The following is a 15,360-nucleotide window of genomic DNA, read 5'->3' on the forward strand; positions in this document are numbered from 1 at the left end:
TTAAGGACCGGGGAAACATTTTGTGGGTGCACATTAATATGCAGAAACAATATGTATCCCCTTTATCTTCATAAGTGAATCATGAAAGGAGTCCAAATCCACACTTTTTTTGTAGATGGTGCTACTTGTGTACAGAATAAACCACATGATGTCTGTACATCAGTTGAGGAAATAACATTAATAACATCCTCTAATTTGATTTTGATATTATCCATTTCATCTTCTGATAAATTAAAAATTAACACCAATGGGAGCATTTTAAACAGAAACATTTTAAAACCGAATGACGAGCATTATCACATCATTTATTCAGAAAGTATAAATAACAACAAATAAAGATAAAATACTATTAACGACAACATGTAAGTGTAAAAAAAAAATACATTTTTTAATTTTCAGAATGTACTTGGTCTATTTTTAACCAAAGAATACAATCAGAAGTTGTCTTTATTTTTTAAGTTATCACGCCATGATTTTACCAGTCAGGCCCTCTTGGGGATAGATTTTTTTTTAGTTTGACACCCCTGACTTAGAGGATGTGAAATGTGAAGAACAAAAGCAGGTCAGATAACATCCGTGACTTCCCACAGCATGGAGAAGCGGGAGAAGGAGGACCAACCAAAGACGGAGGAAGCCAAGGAGCCAGCAAGTGGGGAGAAACCCAAAATAAAATCAAGTCAACCCAAAGAATCTTCACCTGCCTTCATGTCCAATGTCTTTGCCACACTTGACGTCTATCTGACCAAAATGCTGGTAAGCACACGTTTTCTATATCTTTTACCAATGCATCTACTTCTTCCACTTCTATTCCAGGGGGTTTTAACATTTTTGACCTCAGTGCCCAACTTTTCCACCACAGGCACAGGGCACACTTAAAAAAAGATCACCAAAAATTTTACATACAATTATGTTGTGCTAATACAAAAAACCTTAATTAATAATGAATATTTTTATTAATGGCAGCACGGTGAAATTGGGGTTAGTGCATCTGCCTCACAATACGAAGGTCCTGGGTTCGATCCTGCGCTCGGGATCTTTCTAGCCCTAGTGTGTGAATGTGAGTGTGAATGTTGTCTGTCTATTAGAGATGCGCGGATAGGCAATTATATCATCCGCAACCGCATCACCAAAGTCGTCATCAGCCCACCGTTCACCCGAACCAACGTTTTATCAGAACCACATCCGCCCGCCGCCCGCCACCCGCCCGCTGACATACATCAGAGGTCGGCCACCTTTACCACTCACAGAGCTATTTAAACCCATTTCACAGAGTAATGATGACAATGGGAGCTGCTGACGTTCTTGCGAATATCCAATGGCGTTCATCCTGATGACAAGAATATGGGCGTGCTGAGAAGCCATTGCCTTTGACACCTTCAACAACATGTACAAACCGATTGTTAGTCCGGCAACATGTTGTGTGCAGCTTACGCAATCACACGTACAAGATTGAAAGGTATACTGGGTGATACAGAGTACACTGATGGTTGTGATATAAACAACTTCAACACTTATCAATATGCGCCACGCTGTGAAACCACACCAAACAAGATTGACAAACACATTTCGTAACAGTAACACAACATAAACGCAACACAACAAATACCCAGAATCCTTTGTATCCATGACATTTCCTGAATATATTTTACATCCCCGTGCCCCCAACCCAGCCCACCTCACCGACGCACGGGGTGGCGGGGGTGTTTGCTGCTAGCGGGGTGTATAAAGTAGTCAGGAAATGTCATGGATACAAAGGATTCTGGGTATTTGTTGTGTTGCGTTTACGTTTTGTTACTGGGAGGATGTTCTCCCGAAATGTGTTTGTCAATCTTGTCTGGTGTGGCTTCACAGCGTAGCGCATATTACTAAGAGTGTTAAAATTGTTTATATCACAACCATTAGTGTACTCTGTGTCACCCAGTATGCCTTGTAGTCGTGTGCGTGTTGCTGCAGAAGCCAAACACAACATGTTGCTGTACTGACAAGCAGATCGTACATGCTGTAGAGGGCGACAAAGCCAATGGCTTCGTAGCACGCCCTAATACTTATTAGCTGGGTGACTGGCGGCAGTCATTCTAGAGAATGTTAGCGTCTTCTATTGTCTTCTTCGCTTTGTGACACGGGTTTTACATGGCTCTTTGAGTGGTAAAGGATACCGATCCCACAACCATGTATTTCAAATATTTCCGGATGGTTCAACCGCCACCCGCCCGAATCTAATTAAAATGTATTTTTTCGTCATGTCACCCGCCCGACCCGCGGACTCCGCGGATGAGACCGCAAACCGCGCATCTCTACTGTCTATCTGTGTTGGCCCTGTTATGAAGTGACGGCTTGTCCAGGGTGTATCCCGCCTTCCACCCGAATGCAGCTGAGATAGGCTCCAGCACCCCCGCGACCCCGAACGGGACAAGGGGTAGGAAATGGATGGATGTTTATTAACTAAACTGTCAATAAAATTAAAATGCAAATGAAAACACAGCTTCGCCACTATAGTCATAGTTTTAAGAAACTCCTCCATAACTTTAGCTCCACACTTGTTCTGTTTGTTTGATATTGTTATCACACTGCAAATAAGAGCTGACAAAATATAAGCTAAAATGAGTAGATTTTAGGAAAAATACTAAAAACTAGTGAACTTATCTGTCAATGCAGCAAGTTAATTTTACTTGGTAAGACATCCTAAATTAGATTTGTATTTGTAGAACTTAACAGGACTTTTTTTTTTTCTTAATTCTTAAATCAAGCATATTTGAATCTTCAAACAAGATTAATCCATGTGGGGAGAAACCAAAATGTTCTCATTGTTAACAATTTCAAACTAGATAGACACAATTTACTTATTCATGCTGAAATTAAGACCAGAGGTGGGTAGTAACGCGCTACATTTACTCCGTTACATCTACTTGAGTAACTTTTGGGATAAATTGTACTTCTAAGAGTAGTTTTTATGCAACATACTTTTACTTTTACTTGAGTATATTTATAGAGAAGAAACGCTACTTTTACTCCGGTCCATTTATCTGCAATCAGGTCGCTACTCGCTACTTTTTTTTAATCGATCTGTTAATGCACGCTTTGTTTGTTTTGTTTTTGTCAGACACTCATTCAAAGTAGGAACTACGCATGCTTGCGTTTCACCAATCACATGCACTCACTGGTGACGTTGGACCAATCAAACAGAGCCAGATGGTCACGTGACCGTCACACGTAGAACCCGACATGTTGAAAAACTTATTGGGGTGTTACCATTTAGTGGTCAACTGTACGGAATATGTACTGTACTGTGCAATCTACTATTACAAGTTTCAATCAATCAACCAATCAATCAAAAGTGTAAAGGGAAAAAAGACCATTTTTATTTCAAAAGCCTAAAGACTGATCGCACAGTTCCTGTCTTCACAATAAAAGTGCCGCTCCATCGCGCCTGCGCTATCAAAATAAGAGTCTCCGAAAGCCAGCGCAAACAAACTAGCAAGTTACGGAGTTTGCCGCCAATGTATTTCTTGTAAAGTGTATAAAAACGAATATGGAAGCTGGACAAATAAGATGCCAAAAACCAACGACTTTCATGATGTATTAGACAGGAAGGAGGAGCTTTTTTTCTCCTCCATTTGAAAACCGGGACGTTATCAGCACTATATTGTCTGATTCCAATCAATGCAAGTCATCAGAATCAGGTAATACACCAACTTATATTATTGTCTTCATTAAAGATAGGAATCTATATGTTAAACACGCATGTATATTCATTAAAACACCTTTAACATGTCAACAAAAACGGCAAAATAAATAAATATGAATTATATACTGTATATATATAAAGGTATGTATGTATATATATATATATATATATATATATATATATATATATATATATATATATATATATATGATATGTGTGTATGTATATATGAGGTAGATCACCTCAACTTGGTCATTTATTAAGTAATTGATTAACGTTGAAAAACTTATTGGGGTGTTACCATTTAGTGGTCAATTGTACAGAATATGTACTGTACTGCAATCTACTAATACAAGTTTCAGTCAATCAATCAATCAATCAATGCCTACTGAGCCTATGGTGCTGTTAAGTTATTGTGGCTCAATGTCCCTTAATTTTTATTTTATTTTAATGTATTATTATTTAATATATAATACTGTTTTAGTTGCTTAAGAGATATTCCTGGCTCTGAATTTGCTCATTGCTATTTTTATGTTTTTGTGCATTATTTGTTGCCGTAATCATTAAACTAACAGGTTACTCATCAGTTACTCAGTACTTGAGTAGTTTTTTCACAACATACTTTTTACTTTTACTCAAGTAAATATTTGGGTGACTACTCCTTACTTTTACACGAGTAATAAATCTCTAAAGTAACAGTACTCTTACTTGAGTACAATTTCTGGCTACTCTACCCACCTCTGATTAAGACTATGCGGACTATGGTATCAAGACTATGGTAAGCGACCAATGATAAATAAGTAGCTTTTAAAACTGGGGAAAGTTTAACGAAATACTGGAAATTCCAGTGTACTGCCACAAGGGGTGAAAACGTGTATTACAATTGAGTACGGCCCATTGGGACCAAGGCTGTGAAACAGATCATTTTTGTTGTATTGTAAATACTCTTGCCGAAGGTTTGACATTTCTGCTGGGGTTCTCCGATGTAGCTTTTTATGCTACAAGGAATCATGATGGTGATAATGATAGGAACTACAAAATGGAAAAAAGATTGTTCTCTAGAGTGGACGTGTTTTTGTTCTATACATTTCAGCGCACGCAGTAGGTCTGGATTAGTTGTTGCTTCATTCCTGTAAGAATTCTGTATTTCACTGGAGCATTAAGGAATGAGGGTAATGTATCCAGGACTATCTGCAGTGTGCTCAAACAACCACTAACTATCATCAGTAAGCAGGTAATACCGTATCATTTCTTTCGGACTTATCAGGTGGATAGTGCATTCTTCACTCACATTAACCCGGACCCACTGTACATTAGGCTGACCATACGTCCTCTTTGCATGTCCTCCTTTGCGGGGATGTCCGGGGTGCCCGGGCGGGTTTTTTAAATGCGTCAAATGTCCGGCATTTTGAATTAGGGTTGCATGTATTTTCAATGTAAGTCCAGGGTTAAGTTACCATATATATATATATATATATATATCAGGGGTTGGCAACCTTTACCACTCAAAGAACCATTTTGCCCCTTTTCACAAAATTAAGTGGATAATGGGAGCCGCAACCATTCTCGCTAATATCTGCTGATGGTCACCCAGAAAACAATAATAAAGCTGTGCTATGAAGCCATTGCCTTTGACGCCTTCTACAACATATACAAACAGCTTGCCAGCCCAGTAACATGTTGTACATGGCTTCCGCTGTTACATGTACATGACTGCAAGGGATATAGTCAACAGCCATACAGGTTACACTGAAGGTTGTGATATAAACAACTTTAACACTCTTACTAATATGCGCCACACTGTGAACCCACACCAAACAAGAATGACAAACACATTTCGGGAGAAAATCCTCACAGTAACACAAGATAAACGCAGCATAACAATTACCTAGAATGCCATGCATCCATGTCTCTTCCAGGCTATATTATACACTACCGCGCCCCCCACCCCTCCGTGCGTCGGTTGAGCTGGGCAGGCATCAAAGCTTCCGCAGTGACCCATCAATAGTTCAATGTAAAATATGTATATATTTTTAGGTATATTTGATGGTGAAATTCTTTGGGCACCTAATGATTGAATCTGATTTGTTGGGTAATGATTACAGTCACAATTGAATCTCCATTCAGCACAATTCTCGATTAAAGCCAATTCTCGCACTGTATTATTTGTTTAAATAATTATAATGAAACTTTTTTTAAACAAGTAACAGGTTGGAAAAGCTCATTTTGGTTGCATATATATATATATATATATATATACATGTATATATATATATACAGTGGGGCAAAAAAGTATTTAGTCAGCCAGAGATTGTGCAAGTTCTCCCACTTAAAATGATGACAGAGGTCTGTAATTTTCATCATAGGTACAATTCAACTGTGAGAGACAGAATGTGAAAAAAATCCAGGAATTCACATTGTAGGAATTTTAAATAATTTATTCGTAAATTATGGTGGAAAATAAGTATTTGGTCAACCATTCAAAGCTCTCACTGATGGAAGGAGGTTTTGGCTCAAAATCTCACGATACATGGCCCCATTCATTCTTTCCTTCACACGGATCAATTGTCCTGTCCCCTTAGCAGAAAAACAGCCCCAAAGCATGATGTTTCCACCCCCATGCTTCACAGTAGGTATGGTGTTCTTGGGATGCAACTCAGTATTCTTCTTCCTCCAAACACGACGAGTTGAGTTTATACTAAAATGGATACATGGATGATACAGCAGAGGATTGGGTGAATGTCATGTGGTCAGATGAAACCAAAATAGTGGAGTTTGGCCATGGTGGAGTTTGGAGTCTGACTGTTTGAGGCTGTGGACAAGTGTCTTTTATACAGATAACGAGTTCAAACAGGTTCCATTAATACAGGTAACGAGTGGAGGACAGAAGAGCTTCTTAAAGAAGAAGTTACAGGTCTGTGAGAGCCAGAGATCTTCCTTGTTTGAAGTGACCAAATACTTATTTTCCACCATAATTTACAAATAAATTCTTTAAAATTCCTACAATGTGAATTCCTGGATTTTTTTTTCCACATTCTGTCTCTCACAGTTGAAGTGTACCTATGATGAAAATTACAGACCTCTGTCATCATTATAATTGGGAGAACCTGCACAATCGGTGGCTGACTAAATACTTATTTGCCCCACTGTATAACACATACATACATACATACATACATACATATATAACCCTCATTAATAAGAATGGCAATTCGGATGTGAATCGATTTTTTTTGTGCACACCTAGTAAAAGATGATAAATTCTGAACACTGTCAAATGCAAATGTGAAACTCTATGTCTTAGTGTTGAACTGTGTCTTTTCAGAATTATCTGGCTCGCAACTTCTACAATTTGCGTTTCCTGGCTCTGTTCGTGTGTTTCGCCATCAACTTCATCCTGCTCTTCTACAAGGTAATTACAAAAATCTACCGAGGGCTATTCAGATGAAACTACCAGGAAGATATTGTCAAATATTATATTTCAGGTCACCGGGGATTCCGAGGACGAGGGAGACGACGAAAACAGCTGGGGCGCCAAGGACAAGGACGACGAGGACACGTTTTTCGACATGGACGAGTTTGTCCTGCAGGAGAGCACGGGATACATGTTGCCCACTCTGCGCTTCCTGGCCGTGTTCCACACCATCATCTCCCTCGTGTGTTTAGTGGGCTACTACTGCCTAAAGGTGGGAGTGTTCACCGGGGCGCCAACTGTGCCAGTGTTCTGTTTATAACGTCTGACTTGTTTCCACGGGAAGGTTCCTCTGGTGGTGTTCAAGCGAGAGAAGGAGATCGCCAGGAAGCTGGAGTTTGATGGACTTTACATCACCGAGCAACCGTCTGATGAGGACATCAAAGGCCAGTGGGATCGACTTGTCATCAACACCCCGTGAGTCAGGCTACTTTGAAGCTTTGAATATCATAAATATTCCATCCATCCATCCATTTTCTACCTCTTATTCCCTTCGGGTTTACAGGGGGCGCTGGAGCCCATCTCGACTACAATCGCACTAGGGTTGTGCGATACGGGCCAGTGTTTCCTCACCTAGAGCAGTGGTTCTCAACCTTTTTTCAGTGATGTACCCCCTGTGAACATTTTTTTTAATTCAAGTACCCCCTAATCAGAGCGAAGCTTTTTTGGTTGAAAAAAAGAGGTAAAGAAGTAAAATACAGCACTAAGTCATCCTTTTCTGACTAATTAAATTGTATAACAGTGCAGAATATTGCTCATTTGTAGTGGTCTTTCTTGAACTATTAGGAAAAAAAGGTATAAAAATAACTAAAAACTTGTTGAAAAATAAACAAGTGATTCAATTACAAATAAAGATTTCTACACATAGAAGTAATCATCAACTTAAAGTGCCCTTTTTGGGGATTGTAATAGAGATCCATCGGGATTCATGAACTTAATTCTAAACATTTCTTCACAAAAAAAGAAATCTGTAAGATCAGTATTTATGGAACATGTCCACAAAAAATCTAGCTGTCAACACTGCAGTGTTGCATTTCTTTTTACAGTTTATGAACTTACATTCATATTTTGTTGAAGTATTATTCAATAAATGTATTTTTAAAGGATTTTTGAATCGTTGCTATTTTTAGAATATTTTTTAAAAATCTCACGTACCCCTTAGCATACCTTCAAGTACCCCCAGGGGTAGACGTACCCCCATTTGAGAACCACTGCCCTAGAGGGCCAGCAAAAAATATCCCTTTCTCAGCTGTGGTCCGTATAAGCCGCAGTTGTAATACACTTTTCCTCCACTTGTAGCGGTAATGACAATCTCAAACAAACAGAAGAAGTCTGGAGTTAAAGTCAGAGAGAAGTTTCGTAAGCGCAAAATATATGACTAATGTGGCAAAGCTGTATTTTCATTTGCACTTAAATTTTATTGATAATTTTTTTATGAATATTTTATTATTTGTTATAGATTTAATTCAATAATATTTATTTTAGCACTGCGTAATTGAATGTAAATATATTTTTTCTGCAGTTTTTAACTACCGTCTTTTGCAGTACATTTGATTTATTTTTGTAATCAGCCTGACCTAAGCCTTTTGATTGATTGATTGATTGAAGGTTTTATTAGTAGATTGCACAGTACAGTACATATTCCGTACAATTGACCACTAAATAGTAACACCCCAATAAGTTTTTCAACTTGTTTAATTCGGAGTCCATGTTAATCAATTCAGCTTTGATAATAATCTTGATTAACACATGCTTTAATATTATTTATCTTGTTAAACTGTAAGTACAGTATGTAATTATTGAATTCGATTAAAATTAAGTGTAAGAGTCCTTATTCGGTGTTAATATTTGATATTTATAATATTAATATTAATATTTCCTCTGTAGTGGAAAAGTTGGGCCCCGAGGACAAAAAAGTTAAGAACCCCTGACATAGGCGATTTACAATATAAATAACATAAATTTGACCAGCGATAGAGCTTTTAATACTATCATTATATCGTGATAATGCATGTTGAGAACACATTCGAGCTGTATCTTGCAAATTTGACAGTGACAAACAAACAAACGAGTCCCCAATGCGATATAACATTCTTGCAAGCGGCTAACGTCGTTACACAGTGTAAAACCACTTTTATGGCGGCAAATAAACTACATTTCTTAAATGGAATCATCACTGGAGGGCGTGGAATGGCTAAACATGCTACACTACACCCCACACCAGGATATGCTAGCCGCTAAGCTGGAGCTCTTGAATGTAAACAAAGTGGACAGATCAACACAGATATCGACAGTAACGAGACCAGGTATAGTCATCGAGTATGACATATTACCGCATTTTTCGGAGAATAAGTCGCTCCGGAGTATATGTCGCACCTGTCGAAAATGTTTAATAAAGAAGGAAAAAAAAACATATAAATCGCACTGGAGTATAAGTCGCATTTTTTGGGGAAATTTATTTGAAAAAACCCAACACCAAGAATAGATATTTGAAAGGCAATTTAAAATAAATAAAGAATAGTGAACAACAGGCTGAATAAGTGTACGTTATATGACTCATAAATAACCAACGGAGATGGTGCCTGGTATGTTAACGTAACATATTATGGTAAGAGTTATTTAAATAACTATAACATACAGAACATGCTATAAGTTTACCAAACAATCTGTCACTCCTAATCGCTAAATCCCATGAAATCTTATACGTCTAGTCTCTTACGTGAATGAGCTAAATAATATTATTTGATATTTTACGGTAATGTGTTAATAATTTCACACATAAGTCGCTCCTGGGTATAAGTCGCACCCCTGGCTAAACTATGAAAAAAACTGCCACTTATAGTCCGAAAAATATGTTGCATATTATAAATTAGTATGCGCATTGGTATGACCAATGCTGCCCATGTACCTACTTGGTATTGGATCAATACCCACATTTGTAGTATCGCCCAAAGTAAAGTATCCAGACAACCCCCGTTTTTGTATACTGTCTGAGTTGTCGTACATCGAATAATCCAAATTCATCCCGACAAACTAGTCTGTTTTTCCCCCGGAATCGCCCAAAACTAAGACTCCCACACGTTGTTGCCTGAAAAATAAGCCACAATAGGTACAAAGAAAGTTGCTAAAGAAGGTGAGAAACACTCTTGACTTTAAGAAACCAATGCAAAGTAGGAAGTTAGCGTCCATGTGACTCTTTGATCCTTTCTGTAAGTAACATTTATTTGGACAGCACCTCTTTAACATACAAAAGGCCACCAAGTGCTTCACAACACAATCAAAAGATCTGTAATTACAAAGAATATAAAAGGAAAATATAGATATACAATATAAAAACACAATATAAATAAACTGTAAATATAAAATATTAAAACACATTACAAACATACAATATGAAAACAGAATGTAAATATACTGTAAATATACAATATAAAATGCCAATATAAACATTCAATATAATAACACAATATAGATATACAATACTGTATAAAAACACGATATTAATATACAATATAAAAACGCATTATAAAAATACAATAAACCTACTCAGTGTCCTAGTGGTTAGAGTGTCCGCCCTTGAGATCGGTAGGTCGTGAGTTCAAATCCCGGCCGAGTCATACCAAAGACTATAAAAATGGGACCCATTACCTCCCTGCTTTTCACTCAGCATCAAGGGTTGGAATTGGGGGTTAAATCACCAGAAACAATTCCCGGGCGTGGCCACCGCTGCTGCCCACTGCTCCCCTCACCTCCCAGGGGGTGATCAAGGGTGATGGCTCAAATGCAGAGAATAATTTTGCCACATCTAATATGTGTGTGACAATCATTGGTACTTTAACTTTAAATAAACATACAATATAAAAAAACAATATGAATATACTGTATGTACAATATAAAAACACATTATAAATGTACTATAAATATACAATATAAAAACACAATATAAATATACTGTATGTACAATATAAAAACACATCATAAATGTACTATAAATATACAATATAAAAACACAATATAAATATACTGTGTATATACAATATAAAAACACATAAATATACTATAAATATACAATATAAAGACACATAAATATACAATATAAAGACACATTATAAATATACAATATAAAACACAATATAAATATACAATATAAAAGTCCATTTAAATATACTGCAAATATACAATATAAAAACACACTATACATATACTGTAAACATACAATATAAAAACACAAATATACTATAAATATAAAATCACGATATAAATATACTGTAAATACAATATAAAAACACATAAATATACTCAAAATCGACAATATAAAGACATTATAAATATACAATATAAAACACAATATAAATATACAATATAAAACTCAAAATAAATATACTGCAAATATACAATACAAAAACACATTATACATATACTGTTAATATACAATATAAAAATACATTATACATATACAATATAAAAACACAATGTAAATATGCAATATAAAAACACATGATAAATATACAATATAAAAACCCATAAATATACAATATAAAAACACAATATAAATATACAATATAAAAACACATTAGAAATATAAAATATAAAAGGCAAAATAAAAATCACAGCAGTCCAAGAGTAGCTAATTAAAAGCCTGAACAAATAAATTAGTTTTGTCATTGCCGTCTTCGTCAGCAACAGTGTTAGTAATTGATTTTTTTTATCCGTTTCATGTATCATTTAGGTGTATTTCAACTTGTTATCTGCATGTAAAACTGTGAAATGCATTTCTATAAAATGTTTGTGTCTATATTTTTGGGTGTCTAGAACAGATTCATTGGACTTTCAATATTTCTCACAAGTAGAATTGCTTTGTTTTTTTTGTACGATTCCGTCTTTTTGTAGGGCTGCAAGGATTAATTGATTCATCTTTAATTTATATTCTGTCACTTTGTTTGAGTCTAATTATTAATAATGGATACAATTGGGACCCCATGGAGTGCCTGTAACTTTAAATGCGCGAACGTAGTTTACCGCAGGGGCGTTAGAATGATAGCGTTAGTGGTGAACAGCAGACTTTAAAATGTTGAATAATTCACACATGTTGTTTAAAAGTGAAAGTTCACTGTTGACGATGTGCATTTGTTAGGAAAAAAAGAATAAAGGTAAGGACATCCATAAACATTGTTGTGTATTTCCATAAAATAAAATGGGTTTAATCAGATGACTCCATTAACCTAGTTGATAGATTAGATTACTCGATTACTAGAATAATCGATCGCTGCTGCCCTAGTTTTTTGGAACAATTACAATGAAAACTACGATACTGTACTACTGGGTAGTGACATCTTCATTCACCTTTTAATGGCTAATGATCAAATTGGAACTGGTGATACAAAAGTACACCAGGAAAAATATTTAAGTAAGGAGTTGAGAGGTTATTGCCCAGATGTGGGGTCTGAGCTGAGGATGTCGTTGTGATTTGTGCAGCCCTTTGAGACACTCTTGATTTAGGGCTATATAAGTAAACATTGATTGACAAATTACATTAAACGGCCAATAAGATGTCTGTTTGCAGCTACAAGGGGGCATAGTATGGTATGGAGGTATTTATTTTGTTTGTTTGAAATATTTGTCAACATTCACTTGCGTTTTCTGACTGATGTGACACATGATAGGTGTGGGTCCAAGGTCATGTGATCATAGCTCTGTCAGTCAGTTGATCTTTTTTGGCACTTTGGAATATAAAGATACTGTAAATAAATATTTTTTTGTATAAAACTCATGTCTACAGTAAGTTTTTTCCCCCCAGATGTTAGATTTCAACTTTGCTTCTTCATTTTCTCCTTTAGATCGTTCCCCAGCAACTACTGGGACAAGTTCATCAAACGCAAGGTGAGTGAAAACTTTTAATGCCATTTTTTTGACGTGTAAAGTGAAACCACCTGAATACTCCGCCTTAAAGGCCTACTGAAACCCACCACTACCGACCACGCAGTCTGATAGTTTATATATCAATGATGAAATATTAACATTGCAACACATGCCAATACGGCCTTTTCAGTTTACTAAATTGCAATTTTAAATTTCCCGCAAAGTTTCTTGTTGAAAACGTCGCGGAATGATGACGAATGCGCGCCGACTGTCATCGCGCAATTAAACAGTATCCTGGACATCTGTGTTGCTGAATCTTTTGCAATTTGTTCAATTAATAATGGAGAAGTCAAAGTAGAAAGATGGAGTTGGGAAGCTTTAGCCTTTAGCCACACAAACACGGTGTTTCCTTGTTTAAAATTCCCGGAGGTGAAACTTTACTATGGATCAGAGCGGCAGTTTTCGGGGAGAAAATTGTGGTAGAAAGTCACCTCTTACCAGAGATCAGCCGAGCTTGCGCTGTCCATGCAGCTGCCGTCGACTTCCCTCAGAGACTGGCGTCAACACACCCGTGGACAAACCCCTCCGACTATCAGGTACTATTTAATCTCACTAAAACACTAGCAACACAATAGAAAGATAAGAGATTTCCCAGAATTATCTTAGTAAATGTGTCTAAAAACACCTGAATCCGTCCCAATGCAATCGCCTTTTATTTTTTTTATTTTTTTTTTCTAGTCCTTTGCTATCAATATCATCATCCACGAGTCCTTCATCCTCGCTCAAATTAATGGGGAAATTGTCGTTTTCTCAGTCCGAATAGCTCTTGCTGCTGGAGGCTCCCATTAAAAACAATGTGAGGACGTGAGGAGCCCTCACTCTTGTGACATCATCGTCTGCTACTTCCGGTAAAGGCAAGGCTTTTTTATTAGTGACCAAAAGTTGCGAACTTTATCGTCGATGTTCTCTACTAAATCCTTTCAGCAAAAATATGGCAAAATCGCGAAATGAAAGTACGAAAGTATAACACATAGAATGGACCTGCTATAACCGTTTAAAAGAGAAAATCTCATTTCAGTAGGCCTTTAAGTCTTGAAGTATAAAGTGAAACCACCTGAATGCTCTGCCTCCATCTTGTTGTCTCGCAGTCTATTCTTTGCATGGAATGAGAAGAGAAAGTAAAAATGAGTGCTGCAGAGAGCGAATAAAAAGTCACCTCCACAGTATGGCAGTTTTTTTTTTATTTTAAAAACAGACTGTAGTCCGACCAAAGACCACACCACTTTAGCCGCGCTCACCCTTTAGAGCAGTGGTCCCCAACCACCGGGCCGTGGCCCGATTGGTACCGGGCCGCAGAATAATTTTTTATTTAAAAAAAATATTTTTTCTATTTTTATTAAATCAACATAAAAAACACAATATACACTTACAAATAGTGCACTAACCACAAAAAACTCCCTTTTTCATGACAAAAACGTCCCTTTTTCATCCATCCATTTTCTACCGCTTATTCCCTTTCGGGGTCGCGGGGGGCGCTGGCGCCTATCTCAGCTACAATCGGGCAGAAGGCGGGGTACACCCTGGACAAGTCGCCAGCTCATCGCAGGGCCAACACAGATAGACAGACAACATTCACACACTAGGGCCAATTTAGTGTTGCCAATCAACCTATCCCCAGGTGCATGTCTTTGGAAGTGGGAGGAAGCCGGAGTACCCGGAGGGAACCCACGCATTCACCGGGAGAACATGCAAACTCCACACAGAAAGATCCCGAGCCTGGATTTGAACCCAGGACTGCAGGACCTTCGTATTGTGAGGCAGACGCACTAACCCCTCTGCCACCGTGAAGCCCCCTTTTTCATGACAAAGAAGAAAAAAGAAAAAAAAAAGGACACCCCCCCCCGGGCCGCGGGACAAATTATTAAGCGTTGACCGGTCCGCGGATACAAAAAGGTTGGGGACGACTGCTTTAGAGCACAGCTGTAACTTCCTAGCACTAAACCTGCAGAAAATAGTTCTTCTCAGGTTTCTCCATGATTACAGTTTCACACTTTTAAGTATTTTGTTACATTTTCTTAAACATTTATTACATATTACATATCCTTATTTTTGCACCTGTTTTTAAGAGGTTATTGATAACTGTTGAAGGTGATTTTAGAATAATGTTTACATTGTTTAAGTATTGTGAAATGGTTGTGTTTTCTTTTCCTTCCTGCATTGATAGTTTAGGGGATTACAATTAATATGTTTACATTTAATATAATAACATTATTATAATAATTTTTGCTCTCGATAAATACAAAACACCTATGTCATAACACAATACATAATTTTATGTTAAAGT

At 37.1% G+C, this 15,360-nt stretch overlaps 1 protein-coding gene across 2 annotated transcripts in view; it reads left to right on the forward strand.

Annotated features, from left to right (window-relative positions):
* The window catches only part of ryr3 (ryanodine receptor 3), a 380,753-nt gene that overhangs the window by 337,593 nt on the left and 27,800 nt on the right, over window positions 1–15,360 (forward strand). For both annotated transcript variants that reach the window (XM_061886489.1, XM_061886490.1), the window contains 5 exons: window positions 591–753; window positions 7,011–7,097; window positions 7,171–7,371; window positions 7,444–7,574; window positions 12,995–13,037. In XM_061886489.1, the coding sequence (XP_061742473.1) occupies window positions 591–753; window positions 7,011–7,097; window positions 7,171–7,371; window positions 7,444–7,574; window positions 12,995–13,037 (625 nt within the window). The remainder of the gene's footprint in view (window positions 1–590; window positions 754–7,010; window positions 7,098–7,170; window positions 7,372–7,443; window positions 7,575–12,994; window positions 13,038–15,360) is intronic.

Source organism: Nerophis ophidion, linkage group LG24 (assembly GCF_033978795.1).
Source record: "Nerophis ophidion isolate RoL-2023_Sa linkage group LG24, RoL_Noph_v1.0, whole genome shotgun sequence".
In the NCBI taxonomy this organism is placed as follows: Eukaryota; Metazoa; Chordata; class Actinopteri; order Syngnathiformes; family Syngnathidae; genus Nerophis; species Nerophis ophidion.